Raw genomic sequence first — 14176 nt, 5'->3', positions numbered from 1 at the left:
GTCATCTTTAGAAACGCATTGGCAACGGGACAGAAAAGTAGCTACACTACCTACAACAGTTGAGATTATTTTACATCCAGTGAAACAACCAGGCCAAGTCAGAAGCAGTGCTGCTATAGATCTGAATTCAAGGTTTATTGATTACGTCACCAAATGCTTGGAAGATTACATCACAATATGTATATTTATTTTACAGTTTGTATTTCTCCCATATACTGTATATTTATGTATAGATCCCCTTCCTTTAGGGAAAAGTAGAATTCCATAGCTGGAAGAGGGAGGAATGCTTCTCAAAAATATTTAAATGCACTTCAAATAATTACATACATCCTTGTTTTTAAAAAATGCAGACAGGATTAAACTACAAATGGTAAAGTCGGTAGCTATACGCCAACATGTTTAGGATTAACGTTTGGTTTTGCTTCATTCTTTCTCCTGTCTGGTGTATTTTCACTGAAAGGCTGAGAAAGTACTGGAAAGTTAATACATGAGAGGGCTCTGTTTCACACATACTCCATAGGTGTAAAACAGAACAGGGAAAATAGAAAAATAGAACCGTTTGATGGGATAATTAAACGTCATCCTTGCTATATACCATGAGCTTTGCCTTGTAGACCTTTAAAGGACAATAGATTCATTCTAGAAAAAAGCAATTAATTCAATTTTGCACTCAGAATATTAGAACCCTCCAAGGCTCAGTTTGGGGAGGAAACATAGGAAATGTGAAACAGAACCTGCAGTAGCCTTTCAACAAGCCCCTCAAGTAAACTGGCATGTAATATCGCTATAAAATAAGTATTAAAAAAATAACAAATTATGAGTAAAATAGGGAATGTTATAACAGGCCATAGTGATTCACATGATAGAATGAATGGGGAATGGTGGCAGGTGAACAACCCGACAAGTGCAGCCATAGGGCTTATCTATTAAGGCTCTCTGGAACCTGTGGAGCCCCTAGCACAGCAAGCCATTCCTGCCATTCCTGTCAATGGTCATCCTAGAGTGGGATGCTGAATACAGGTTGTACTACAATACAAATAACACAGGAGGCCAAAAACCAACATCAAATTAAGAGGACATTTGACATAATGAAAAGGTAATAGGGATGAGCCTTGGCATCAGGCCTATCAGTTGTTACAATATTTTTGGATCAGATCAACAAGCGCATCACAATAAGAGAGACACTGAGGATACTTTAGTGTCTTATAATTTGCTTATAGACACAGGTTTCCAATGAGCTTGTCTGCCAGTGGTACTTCTCAGCATATTCAGTAATTATTCTTCATTTGCTTTAGCATTTGGATATGCATGTTTGTTCATTCTTAAAAACAGAAAGTAATCAAATCAACAAATGGGACAAACAAACAAAATCAGGTACAGGATATATATAACAGCATCAATAAATTATTGTAGTTCATTTTCCATTACATTTGACATTTAATGTCAGAGTGTTGAGAAACCGTCAGTAGAGAGCTCTGTCCCGTCACAGTGCTTTTCTCCCAGCAGGGGTTCTAGAACTTCTAGGGGGAGTCAGTCTTAAGGGGTCATGGGGCACCAGACCTTATCACCAACACTCCAAGCCTTTCCTTTGCAGAAGATAAACAGGAACTGATGACTTTCAAAGCAAGGGTAACAATCTTTGCTTCAATCTCCTGCATCACTACACACTCCCCTACTCCTGATAGGGGAGCTCCCAGACTCTACATACACCTCAGTGTCCCACCAGCCACCAGTCTTCCCCATTCCATCTCCAGACCCTCCTAGGGCGCTGGGGGCCTTGCCTGGCCCATCTCAGGACCAGCGATGTGGAAGACGGAGCCGATGCGGAGGAAGAAACGGCGCAGGATGGCACGGAGCTCTGGGATCAGGTCAAACTGCATCATCTCACATAGGTGCGGGTAGTAACAGGAGGCATGAGGCTTGAACTGAAGAGGGGGGAAAAAGAGCAGGCTATTTAGCATCAAACCGACATATGCACATTAAGCTTAGGGTGAGTGGAGTGTGATGTCAATGAGTGAATTGTTTGAAATATGGCCAAAGTTGAACGTCAACATTGTTTGTTTAGATACGACCAGGTAATACACCTGTAGGTGGGATTTGCGAAGGGGAAACCTTTGTTAATCAAAGTTAGAATAACCCCTAAAGATGCGATTGATATGTGCACAGGAACTTGTTGGTACCTAAGCTAGTGTCCTTCCTTTTGTTACTCAAATTTACATTTTAGTAATTTAGTAGTCGCTCTTATCCAGAGCGACTTAGAGGAGCAATTAGGGTTAAGTGCCTTGCTCAAGGGCACAGACAGATCTTTCACCTAGTCGTCTCGGGGATTCGAACCAGCGACCCTTTGGTTACTGGTCCAACACTCTTAACTGATAGGCTACCTGCTGCCCCAAATCAACTTTAATATAATTCAAGAAGTAAGAACAATGCTAAAGTTAACTGACTGGATGCCCTATATGGGAATCTGCACTGAACCGAGAGTCTAATTCAGAGATCCTTGATGTAGCAGAGGCATCCCAAGGCCCCGGGGGCAGTCCCTGGTCTGCCTGCACACATCTGATGTCCTCTTTTACATACCCAGGTCATTACACAGACAAACTGTCAAATAATCCATCTCCTTCCTCTACGGAAGTCAAATTCATTGCCTAAGGGGAAAGGAGGCCAAATGTCCTACGGCTTGTTAATCAAACCATTTTCACTATTAGTTACTCCAATTGGACATCAGGGGAAATGGACAGTTCTTTTCATCCCTCTTACTGACTTGGGATAGATAGTTGAAATGGTGCTGGCAGACAGTACCTCACATAAACAGTCTTCATGTGTTAATAATACAATTTAAAAAAACTGATCAATCTTGTGGAGCATTGTCACTGCAAGCAAACCGCAGTTCGTTGTGAGTGTGTGCAAATATTTCAGTTCATGTGTATGCAGGTGTGTGTAACTTGTGAATAAATGAGTGTGTGCCTTGTCGTCGGTCAGTCGAAGAGTCCTGGTGAGCAGCAGGAGGAGCAGGCTTGTCCAGGCCTCTCTGTGGCTCTCAGAGGTCAGGCTGATAAAGTAGGCCAAGGCCTCACTGCACACACTGAGGAGGAGAGGACAGGACACACAGGACCAACATTACCACATATCTCACTACCAGAGGGGGAACACCCCCACAAACCAATGATGAAGAACCTATTACAGCTGGGCCAATCAGGGAGACTAAGGATGACATGATGTAATCAAATTTACATTCAAGCTAGTCTTGTCGTTCAAGTAATTATTTATTTTTATTTAACTAGGCAAGTCAGTTAAGAACAAATTCTTATTTACAATGACGGCCTACCCCGGCCAAAACCGGACGACGCTAGACCAATTGTGCGCCGCTCCCTATGGGACTCCCAATCACCGGATGTGATACAGCCTGGAATCGAACCAGGGTCTGTAGTGACGCCTCTAGCACTGAGATGCAGTGCCTTACATTTACATTTTAGTCATTTAGCAGACACTCTTATCCAGAGCGACTTACAGTTAGTGAGTGCATACATAATTTTTATTTTTCATACTGGCCCCCCGTGGGATACGAACCCACAACCCTGGCGTTGCAAACGCCATGCTCTACCAACTGAGCTACATCCCTGCCGGCCATTCCCTCCCCTACCCTGGATGACGCTTAGCCAATTGTGCGCCGCCCCATGGGTCTCCCGGTCGCGGCCGGCTACGACAGAGCCTGGATTCGAACCAGGATCTCTAGTGGCATAGCTAGCACTGCAATGCAGTGCCTTAGACCACTGCGCCACTCGGGAGCATAATGGTCTTTATATAGAGCTTTTCAAGGACCCAAAGTCGCTTTACAATTGTAAAGAGCTTTCACACCATGATCCCTCTCCTCCCCGTCTTTCCCTCCCCTGGACACTCACAGTAGCAGCCGTGTCTGGATATCAGGCCAGGAGTCCTGGAGCTGCCGGTCAGAGTACATGCGGAACAGAATACGCAGGCTACAGGCCAGGCTACTCGTCTCCTGCTTTAGCAGATTGGGCTTCGACTTCCCCTTAAATCCTGAGACACAGAGAGAGGCAGACAGCCAGACAGATATATGAAATTAGATGGACAGACATACCACAGAGATGACAAGAGCATCCTGTATCAAAAAAAAACATTTATATGACTGACTGGCAGATTAGCTCATATGATAGATCTAAACACACCAGAGAGACAGACAGTTGAACTTACCTGCTCTCCATAGTGCAGTCCTCTGCTCGTTGTTAGAGTTGAAATCTCTGGCGAAGGTGTGTGACTCCAGCAGGCAGTCCAGCAGCTTGAAGAGGTGCTGGGAGGTGAGGTGTCTGTACATGCCCTGCTCCCCCTGCCCAGGGTCCCCCACCTCTGCAGCCTCCTCCAGAGCGTCCCTCTGGGAGAGACACAGTACAGAGCCTAGGTCAATCCTCCAACAACGTACAGTACACCCAAAACACCCTACTAAGTTTATGCATAAAAGCCCTGATTACATGTGAATAAGCATCATGACTTTAGTTTAGATCCATTGTAGTTCAGCTCCATTGCGACAAAGTTTAGGTTGTGGCAAACCTGTGCAGCAGCCATATTTTCTGCATCTTCCTTCTTGCTGGTTGCCGGGTAGAAGACAATGTTGTCAATGGTCTGGATCAGCTCCAGCTGCACTACACACTTGATGAGCAGTCCAGCAAACAGCTTCTGGTCTGACACTCCTGCCACAGACACAGAGCACAGTGGCATCAGGAAGACAGATAGGAACCCATGAGAGACTGAGGTCAAATGTGGAAAAGTGGAACATGACATGAAGGATGATGGGGTACGAGAGAGAAATGTGAATTGAGGTGAGAGGGTCAAAGGTCTCTGTAATTCGTTGCATACTGGCATGGGGTTTACCCTTCCAGGTCTCATCGCTGGCTGTGGATATTTGGCTCTGACCTCCTCTCTCTGACAGGGCCCTGTCATAGCTGCTCTGGGACTGGGTGTCAAAATCCACATCCTGTAGACAGAGTCAGAGTCAATGAGATCCATGTCTAACCAAATACAGCTCTAATTTATCTGCATGTTTGTCAGAGAGAACAACTCATGACACGAACAAGGGGCTAGATATTTTCACTGCCCATATACTCATGTGTGTCTATAGTCAGGCTCAAAAGCTTTTATTTGACTGTCTGAAGCTTCATAAATGTTATTGTTTGCCCACCATGTGTTTCCCATCACCAGCCTCCTCTTCCTGACCAGCTGGTCGCCATGTCAACAGGCTGTTGAAAGGAGAAAATAGAATGTGCACATCGTCAGTCATGTGGTCTATTGAATGAAGTGTTTCCTGTGTCCATGAGTCACCATGGCCTGCTGAAAGCCCTGCTCATGACTACACAACATCTGACATCCGACTTGTTCTTGTAATACAACACCATAATGTCTTACTATAACAGTGTTTTCTGTTTATGTATTCAAATAAATATTTAAAACCACACTGAGAATTACTGTTGGATGCAACTTGTTCATGGTGATGGGTTGCAAAAGTGAAAACATCAGCGTGACAGACAGGCCGGCAGCAGAACTCACGCGTGTGGGCTGGTGGTCTGGAAGATGTCCAGCATACAGGAGCAGGTGACGTTCCACACCTCTGGGCTAAACTTTTCCCCATTCAGGATGACCAGGTTCTCTAGGCAGTTAGTCCCTGACCGGGCCAACTGCTCATTATCTGGGGTAGTAGAGAGAAGATAGTGGTGTCATTCACCATTACGTCACCTAACTTCAAATTCCTGGTAAATGTTACACATAGAATATTACAGTAAATACAGCTTGAATTTAATGAGTTAGGTGTGTGTGTGTATGAGTCAGCTGCTGTGTTTTTCCCCTCTCTCTGGTGTGTGTGTGTGTGTGTGTGTATATATATATATATATATATATGAATGAGTCAGCTGCTCTCATTTTACCCTCTCTCTGTTGGGAGTAAGGGACCTACCTTGTCTGACACACCACTGCAGCTGAGTGAAGATGTCAGCCAACAGGACCTCACTGAGAGGCTCATAGAACTGGGTGAAAACGTCACAGATGGCGTACAGGGCGTGGTTACAGGTCGTGGTCATCCACTCATGCTTCTACAAGAAGTCACAGGACACAAAATACACCCAGACGAGCAACACAACAAGGTTGAGTGAGTGACTGGTGCAAAAGCCAGCATTCATTACAGAAATGCCTACTCAAAACAAACAGTCATACAGTGGAACCAATGACAATCCCTACAGCCTCTCACCTCCGTCTGCTGCTCAGGGAGCTTCATATTGTCGAAGATGCGGAAGACGATGCGGAAAAGGTCATGCCACCAGTGCTTTTCAAAGGTGTGTCCATAGCTCTTCATAATCTCAAACATCACAGTCAGACCCCTGTGACAGAAAGACACACACATCAAGCATACATGAATGCTTATTGGGCTCAAAGCACTAGATGTGTGGTGCCTCTACACATGTAGGGTGAGCTAAGGGTCAGATTCCTTACCTTGTCCTGATGTCCAGCTTGCAGCGGTTGATGATGCAGGACAGCTCAAAGAGGATGGGGAACCAGCCTCTCACCCACACCCGGTCCCCTGGGGCCACGTTCATGTCATCACTGGTGTACTCCCGCAGAGCCTGGGGACAGACAAGGAAGACCCATCAGAGGAACATCAGAGGAACATCATCATGATGGACAGGCACCATCATGTACTCCACCATGATGCAAAAAATAAACCACTATAAAATGCTCTTCAGTTGCAGGCTTGATTAGAAAGCACTTCAGTACTTTGTGATCTAGGTTTGGGATGTGCTTTGGAATTCTGTGGGATGCCTACCTGCGGCCGTTCAGCCACATATTTAGCACAGTGGCGTATGAGCCGGATGGCCTCCATACTGGTGTCAGGGAAGGCAGCATTGCACACAAACTCAGACAGACACTTCACTGCATCCTGGAAGGAGTCTATGGCTGCTGCAAAGTGCTGCTGAAACGTGTTCACTGGAGGAGAGAAAGGATCAGTATTATTCAGCAGTCCATTTCTCTACCGAGCTGGCTATGCCCTCGGAGCCAAAATGGTGGTTGAGCCCCAATCCTAATGTGTTGGTACTCACTGACTATGTGGCCAGTAGTCTGGAAGGCCAGCTCCACAATGTTCTCGTCGTGATCCGAGGCGGCCTGGTGGAACACAGAGAAGATATTCTTCCAGCCAGAGCGGATGTTGGCTGCCTGGGAGTTGACCATCTGGGCCACACAGCGGATCACCATGTCCCTGATAGTGGGAGATCTGTGGAGGAAAGAAAGAGAAGGAGAAAGAGTCAATCGTTTGTGGTGAGTGTGTGATTTGGTTCTGTGCTGGCAGGGTTTTTCCACCTCATCGTATCCCCTAGATTGTTCCAAATCACCTCTGCCTCTTTCCTTTTACTCCTCTCATATTTTCCTCTCTCCCTTCCCCCTCTTTCCCCTGATCCAGTCTCTACCTGTTCTTCTTCACAATGTGTTCAAATGGCCGGAGGAAGTCCTTCTGGAAGCGGAAGTTAGCCAGCTCTCCTTTCTCCAGGAACTTCATGGACAGCTGCCTCAGAGAGTCCACCGCAAAGATGGCCACGTCCTCGTTGGGGTTGCAGCCCACCTGGTGGAGGAGCAGACAAACAGGCATAGATAGCAGGGCATCAGACTGCGACCATTTAGTCGCATTCTGCAACCCTTTTGACTTGGCTGTGCAAGTAAAACATTTAAATTGGTCACATCAGTGCGAGCTGAACATTCATTGCATGGTCACCTCACTCAAAAGTTTCAAAACGTCCTATTTGTTTGGTGGCGAAAACCAGTAAAGCGCATTATCCTCATGATTCCTGTAATGAAAGTGTCTGCCCTGCCCCTGGGCCGGTTTCCCTGGGGCCTGCTGCTGTAATGAGCGAGCCACTCTCTCCCCCTCTCCCCCAATGTGGGCTCCAGGATAGAGAAAAATGGCTTCTGAATGTATAACATTTCAAAATTCAACTGTGGGAAATACATAGCTTTGGAAGCAACTACTGTTGTTCTCAACTTTCTGTGGATATAATTTGTTTAATGTTGAGCTCAATAGCAACTATTTTACAACCAAGATATTTGATATGGCTTTAAGATACAAAGTACGCATCAGCCATTGCGACTGCATAAGGTAGCAGGCTACAACTGCAACGTTTTTTTAGGATATTACATTGACTGTTAGATTAACACTAATGTGTTTTCACTTCCTCATGTGGTGAATTAGGCCCAAAATAAATTAGCCTATGATATTAGTGCACATAAAGATGTAGGCAAATTCATCTCTATCGAACAACACAATTCTGAAAATTCTGGAGCCCTATTTTAACAGTAAAATATAACAACAATACCCTACTGTCAACTCACAATTCATGACAATCACTGGATTAAGTTGCACATCAAAATATCTTGAATCATGCATTCCTGCTTGGACATGTTAGATGAAACAACGTATTTCTTGAATAGCCTACCATCTCAGTAGTCTATTACACAGTCTAAAGCACTGTGAATGACTTTTTTTTTTTAAATGTCTATTGTGTAACGCCGCAGAAAAAGAAATGGTGACCAAATCATGGGCTGGTGTCACCAAATGAAAAGGTTAGTGGCACCATTACAGCCAGGGGAAAATGTTAGTCTGGAACCCTTGATAGGCTACGTCTCTGCATAATCAGGTAAGATGAATAGAATTAGACTACTGCTGGACTAACAATGCTCAATCTCTGTTTCTTAGTCCAGGAATATGCTTAATCTGGTTCCAGGACACCTTCCTTCCTGAAGATAGGAGCTCACCTTGTTGAAGTGGTCTCCGATGACCTGCCAGATGCGTGACCACTGCAGACGGATGCGGTTCATGTTGTAGTAGGAGATCTCTACTATCTTCTGCAGACTGAACATCCTCGGCTGGTGAGTAGAGGCTAGTTCATCCATGGAGACCGCACACAACCACCGCACAAAGTCCACTAGGAAAAGGACACAGGACAATGTCAGTAAACACACACATTGCCAGTCAGATACATGTGGAGAAACACACAAATCTACTTACCAACTGCATTTCCATCTAGCCTTGTGGAACCAGTGAAGATCCTGCAAACAACAAATACAGGTAAGATTTGGAAGCCATGTACTTCCAAAAAGCACAATCCAGATAAAATCACATGGACATAAACAATAAAGAATAGATGTCTGCTGCCATGGATGTATGTTGAACATGTATCTCTCTCACCTGTCTACAGCCACCACCACGCTCTGAGAGCTGGTCTCTCCAACTGACTCCTGGATATGAGCCATCTGCCTCCTGTCTGGACCTCCCACCAGAGTCCCTGCAACAGGAAACCCATTTAAGACACACCATTTAACATAATATGCCATTTAGCCAACACTTTTATCCAAAGCGACTTACAGTCATGTGTGCATACATTTTACATACGGGTGGTCCCGGGAATTGAACCCACTATTCTGCCGTTGCAAGCTCCATGCTCTACCAACTAAGCTACAGTGGATAGGGTGTCCAATCAAAAACACATATTTGACCAATGGGTAAAATGATATGTTGTGTCGATAAGCCTCTAAGAAAACCAATGGTCCAAACCCCATGTCTCCATCACAATCCATTCAAAAGTTAGTTTTTACCCTTGTAGGATGGCCAGAATTAGGGTGACTAAATCAATGGAGGCCAGAGACAAAAAGTGGTCAGAAATCAGTCAAATTGCATCGCGCCAGCTAAGCTGGATTCTGTGCAAGAATTAAGGCCACTGGCTGACAGGCTGGCTCACTTTCCCCGTTTGAACTCGTCATCTTTCTTCTCGAATCCGCAGGACATAAAACAATATAGAGGTAAGATGGATATCGATTTGAGACAATAAAGTATTTTCATATTTTAGTATATACGCTTTTTACATTAATTCGAAAATTCCAGTTCTTTTTAAAAGATTTATCACAAAAATAAGCGCATCTCTGTGAAATGTCAATGGCGCACTGAGCGTATATCAAGATGTATATTTTCAAAGCCTTTTACATTTAATTCAGCTCGTCATGCTAATTTTCCTTTTTGCCAACCACGGAATCCACTTTGAATATGACGACCACAAAATGTAAAATCCTCAAAAGTTATGAGAAACCTGCACCGCTATGTCAACAGAGCTCGGTACTTATTATCGGATGTACAGTAGGGAAAAAAAAGTATTTAGTCAGCCACCAATTGTGCAAGTTCTCCCACTTAAAAAGATGAGGCCTGTAATTTTCATCATAGGTACACGTCAACTATGACAGACAAATTGAGCTTTTTTTCTCTCCAGAAAATCACATTGTAGGATTTTTAATGAATTTATTTGCAAATTATGGCGGAAAATAAGTATTTGGTCACCTACAAACAAGCAAGATTTCTGGCTCTCACAGACCTGTAACTTCTTCTTTAAGAGGCCCCTCTGTCCTCCACTCGTTACCTGTATTAATGGCACCTGTTTGAACTTGTTATCAGTATAAAATACACCTGTCCACAACCTCAAACAGTCACACTCCAAACTCCACTATGGCCAAGACCAAAGAGCTGTCAAAGGACACCAGAAACAAAATTGTAGACCTGCACCAGGTTGGGAAGACTGAATCTGCAATAGGTAAGCAGCTTGGTTTGAAGAAATCAACTGTGGGAGCAATTATTAGGAAATGGAAGACATACAAGACCACTGATAATCTCCCTCGATCTGGGGCTCCACGCAAAATGAGTGGGGTCAAAATGATCACAAGAACGATGAGCAAAAATCCCAGAACCACACGGGGGGACCTAGTGAATGACCTGCAGAGAGCTGGGACCAAAGTAACAAAGCCTACCATCAGTAACACACTACGCCGCCAGGGACTCAAATCCTGCAGTGCCAGACGTGTCCCCCTGCTTAAGCCAGTACATGTCCAGGCCCGTCTGAAGTTTGCTAGAGTGCATTTGGATGATCCAGAAGAGGATTGGGAGAATGTCATATGGTCAGATGAAACCAAAATAGAACTTTTTGGTAAAAACTCAACTTGTCGTGTTTGGAGGACAAAGAATGCTGAGTTGCATCCAAAGAACACCATACCTACTGTGAAGCATGGGGGTGGAAACATCATGCTTTGGGGCTGTTTTTCTGCAAAGGGACCAGGACGACTGATCCGTGTAAAGGAAAGAATGAATGGGGCCATGTATCGTGAGACTTTGAGTGAAAACCTCATTCCATCAGCAAGGGCATTGAAGATGAAACGTGGCTGGGTCTTTCAGCATGACAATGATCCCAAACACACTGCCCGGGCAACGAAGGAGTGGCTTCGTAAGAAGCATTTCAAGGTCCTGGAGTGGCCTAGCCAGTCTCCAGATCTCAACCCCATAGAAAATCTTTGGAGGGAGTTGAAAGTCCGTGTTGCCCAGCGAAAGCCCCAAAACATCACTGCTCTAGAGGAGATCTGCATGGAGGAATGGGCCAAAATACCAGCAACAGTGTGTGAAAACCTTGTGAAGACTTACAGAAAAAACGTTTGACCTGTGTCATTGCCAACAAAGGGTATATAACAAAATATTGAGAAACTTTTGTTATTGACCAAATACATATTTTCCTCCAAAATTTGCAAATAAATTCATTAAAAATCCTACAATGTGATTTTCTGGATTTATTTTTCTCATTTTGTCTGTCATAGTTGACGTGTACCTATGATGAAAATTACAGGCCTCTCTCATCTTTTTAAGTGGGAGAACTTGCACAATTGGTGGCTGACTAAATACTTTTTTCCCCCACTGTATTAGGTTATGAAATCCGATGCTAAATGCATCATACAGGGATGATTTCTGTATTTTGAAAGTTACGTATATTGAAAACTTGCTTGCTGACAAGCAAAACATTGTGACTATGTCAACAATGGACTAATGAAACAGATAGTTTTTGGGTGGAGTTTTCCTTTAATGATATGTTAGAGAAAGACCCCACTAAATGATTCAGATCATTAATAATCATACTTGTCTTGGTAAAATGTATTTTATAACATAAGGAAGTGAAATGTATTCAACAAAGTGCGTTTTCACCCACTCTGGGCAGAGTGGGTGGATACCCTTCAGAGGACCACATCTTCACACACACCCTGTACACACTAACTGTCCCTGATTTTCAAAGCCCTGTGTGACCTACCCAGTCCCAGGGGCATGAACTCCTCTCCCCCGATGGGGAAACCCTTGATGCCAGCCTGACTGTCCCGGACCACTCCAGAGATGTAGCGTGTCTTCACCCCCGTGCCAATCAGCTGGGCCAACTCCAGCTGGCTAATACACCGCAGGATCTGCACAGAGAAACACAGGGCAAGGGTTAGAGGTGAACCTCCATGTTCTGTTCATGATGTCTCTACCAAGTCAAGTGCTATGCTCTCTTTCCACATAGAGACACACAGATATAATATGGGTTGGATTTCTGACAAGCAGAAGAGGAGATGAGAGGCAGGGTTGGGAAAGCCAGGTTGGCTATCTGGGAGAAGGCCTGACCTACCTCATGCCAAGAGTTGCCCAGGTAGTTTCCATCTGTGTGGGCCACAGTGATGAGGGTCTTGATGGTGTCGATGTTCTTCTGCTTCATCTCAGTGATGCTGGAGCTGGCTGTAAGCAGGGTGAACCGAGCCAAGGCTTGGACATACGCATCCCTCTCCAACTGCACAGTGCCGCGGAGACACATAGAGAGACAGACGAGTCATTCAAAGATAACAAACACAGACAAAACTGGCTTTTCTAGGAGTTTCAAGTTCATGTTAAGCATATAACTATGTTTGATGGAGGGGGGGTTTAACAAAATAAATCATATTCCACAGATAGTAAAGGGTGTTAGGATGATACATTCTATTATTTTGCTGTGGCCTCTGACCTGCATACTGAAGATACAGGTGATCCTGATGGCACAGCGGATCCCCTCCAGACACAGAGAGGCCACCTCCTGGTCATCACAGTCCTGCAGCCCCACGCTGAACGCTGCCAGGAGAGGGGTCCAAGCCAGCTGCAGCACACACGCAGAGCACACACTTCAATCCTTTCCCTCCGTAAAGAGCATTGGTCATACAGCCATCTTCTGGCACACATTCACAAGCATTATCCATCAGCCACTGCAGATGGTGGTACAGTAGTTCTAATGAAGTGATAATATAATAGTATATGCCATTTAGTAGATGCTTTTATCCAAAGAAACGTACAGTCATGCATGCATACATTTTACGTATGGGTGGTCCCGGGAATCAAACCCACTATCCTGGTGTTGCAAGCGCCATGCTCTACCAACTGAGCTACAAAGGACAGTCATTGCGAGGGGTGGCTCTGCTCTGCAGTACCTTAAACATGGGCCTGACATGTTCCAGGTGGGTGGCGCTGAAGAAGGGAGCCTGGGCGTGGCTCACAGCCTCCATCAGGGCCTTGGCTGTCTTGGCCATCTGTTCCATCTCCACGTTATACAGCAGACGACGCTGCTTCTCAGTGGCTACACCTGAAAAGAAAGAGAGCGCATAGATTATCACATGACCAACACCTACTTTTTCATGGTAACCTGTAGGCTTACAATTCCCACTAAGCAGGGTGGTGTAGGGGTTCAGCTGATGCATAATACATACAGTATTAGATAACTTGTCACAGAGCCATATATTTAGAGAGTTAGGACATTGAGGTTTCTGCATTATGATGCATTTACATGAAACTACAACTTTCTATGGCAGCCATGTTTGCTCACCATTAACATTAATAATAATATTTAACTTGTAAAGGACATTTCCCACGCTCAATGCTAATAACATTGGGGAATATTTAAACAATGCTATGTAAGTGAATGTCTAGAATTAGAACAATATTCAAAATTCTAAAAGTTGGCCCAACTCTAAATATATGGCTCTGGTTTGTCATATCCCTGTTATCTATACTTACTGTGCTTGCTAGTCTTGGGTGTGATAGTGTGCTCCTTGCTGTCCTTCATGGCGATTTTCTTGCCAGCGATCTCATCGTATATGGAGGACAGGTACTCCTCAGGCAGGTCCTTACTGTCATTGATACCACGGTTCATTTTGATGTACTGCTCCTTTGTCATTTTGTTCTTCACCTGTACAGGTAAAATAACGGTGGGGAACAATAGTGAATACAAATAACTGGAACTGGGTGTATGGACAGATGAACAGGCTAAAT

General features: G+C 44.6%; 1 protein-coding gene across 2 annotated transcripts in view; it reads right to left on the bottom strand.

The window, feature by feature from the left end:
• Nucleotides 1-111: 111 nt before the first annotated feature.
• LOC121538324 (brefeldin A-inhibited guanine nucleotide-exchange protein 2) overlaps nt 112-14176 on the bottom strand; it is a 34600-nt gene continuing 20535 nt past the window's right edge. Inside the window, exons 18-39 of one of the 2 annotated variants that reach the window (XM_041846205.2) lie at nt 13922-14093; nt 13339-13490; nt 12882-13010; nt 12513-12671; nt 12162-12309; nt 9239-9335; nt 9059-9099; nt 8806-8975; nt 7467-7618; nt 7101-7273; nt 6827-6987; nt 6496-6626; nt 6254-6383; nt 5963-6098; nt 5560-5698; nt 5195-5252; nt 4873-4990; nt 4567-4706; nt 4213-4390; nt 3900-4038; nt 2965-3082; nt 112-1925 (exon numbers count right to left, since the gene is read on the bottom strand). In XM_041846205.2, coding sequence (XP_041702139.1) covers nt 1761-1925; nt 2965-3082; nt 3900-4038; nt 4213-4390; nt 4567-4706; nt 4873-4990; nt 5195-5252; nt 5560-5698; nt 5963-6098; nt 6254-6383; nt 6496-6626; nt 6827-6987; nt 7101-7273; nt 7467-7618; nt 8806-8975; nt 9059-9099; nt 9239-9335; nt 12162-12309; nt 12513-12671; nt 12882-13010; nt 13339-13490; nt 13922-14093 — 3006 coding nt within the window. In that variant the 3' untranslated portion in view covers nt 112-1760. The remainder of the gene's footprint in view (nt 1926-2964; nt 3083-3899; nt 4039-4212; nt 4391-4566; nt 4707-4872; nt 4991-5194; nt 5253-5559; nt 5699-5962; nt 6099-6253; nt 6384-6495; nt 6627-6826; nt 6988-7100; nt 7274-7466; nt 7619-8805; nt 8976-9058; nt 9100-9238; nt 9336-12161; nt 12310-12512; nt 12672-12881; nt 13011-13338; nt 13491-13921; nt 14094-14176) is intronic. The other variant, XM_041846206.2, reaches the window with a different exon arrangement.

This window comes from Coregonus clupeaformis, chromosome 24 (assembly GCF_020615455.1).
Source record: "Coregonus clupeaformis isolate EN_2021a chromosome 24, ASM2061545v1, whole genome shotgun sequence".
NCBI lineage: Eukaryota > Metazoa > Chordata > Actinopteri > Salmoniformes > Salmonidae > Coregonus > Coregonus clupeaformis.
Note: the sequence above shows the minus strand (reverse complement) of the source record. Positions and strands in the feature narration are given on the sequence as shown.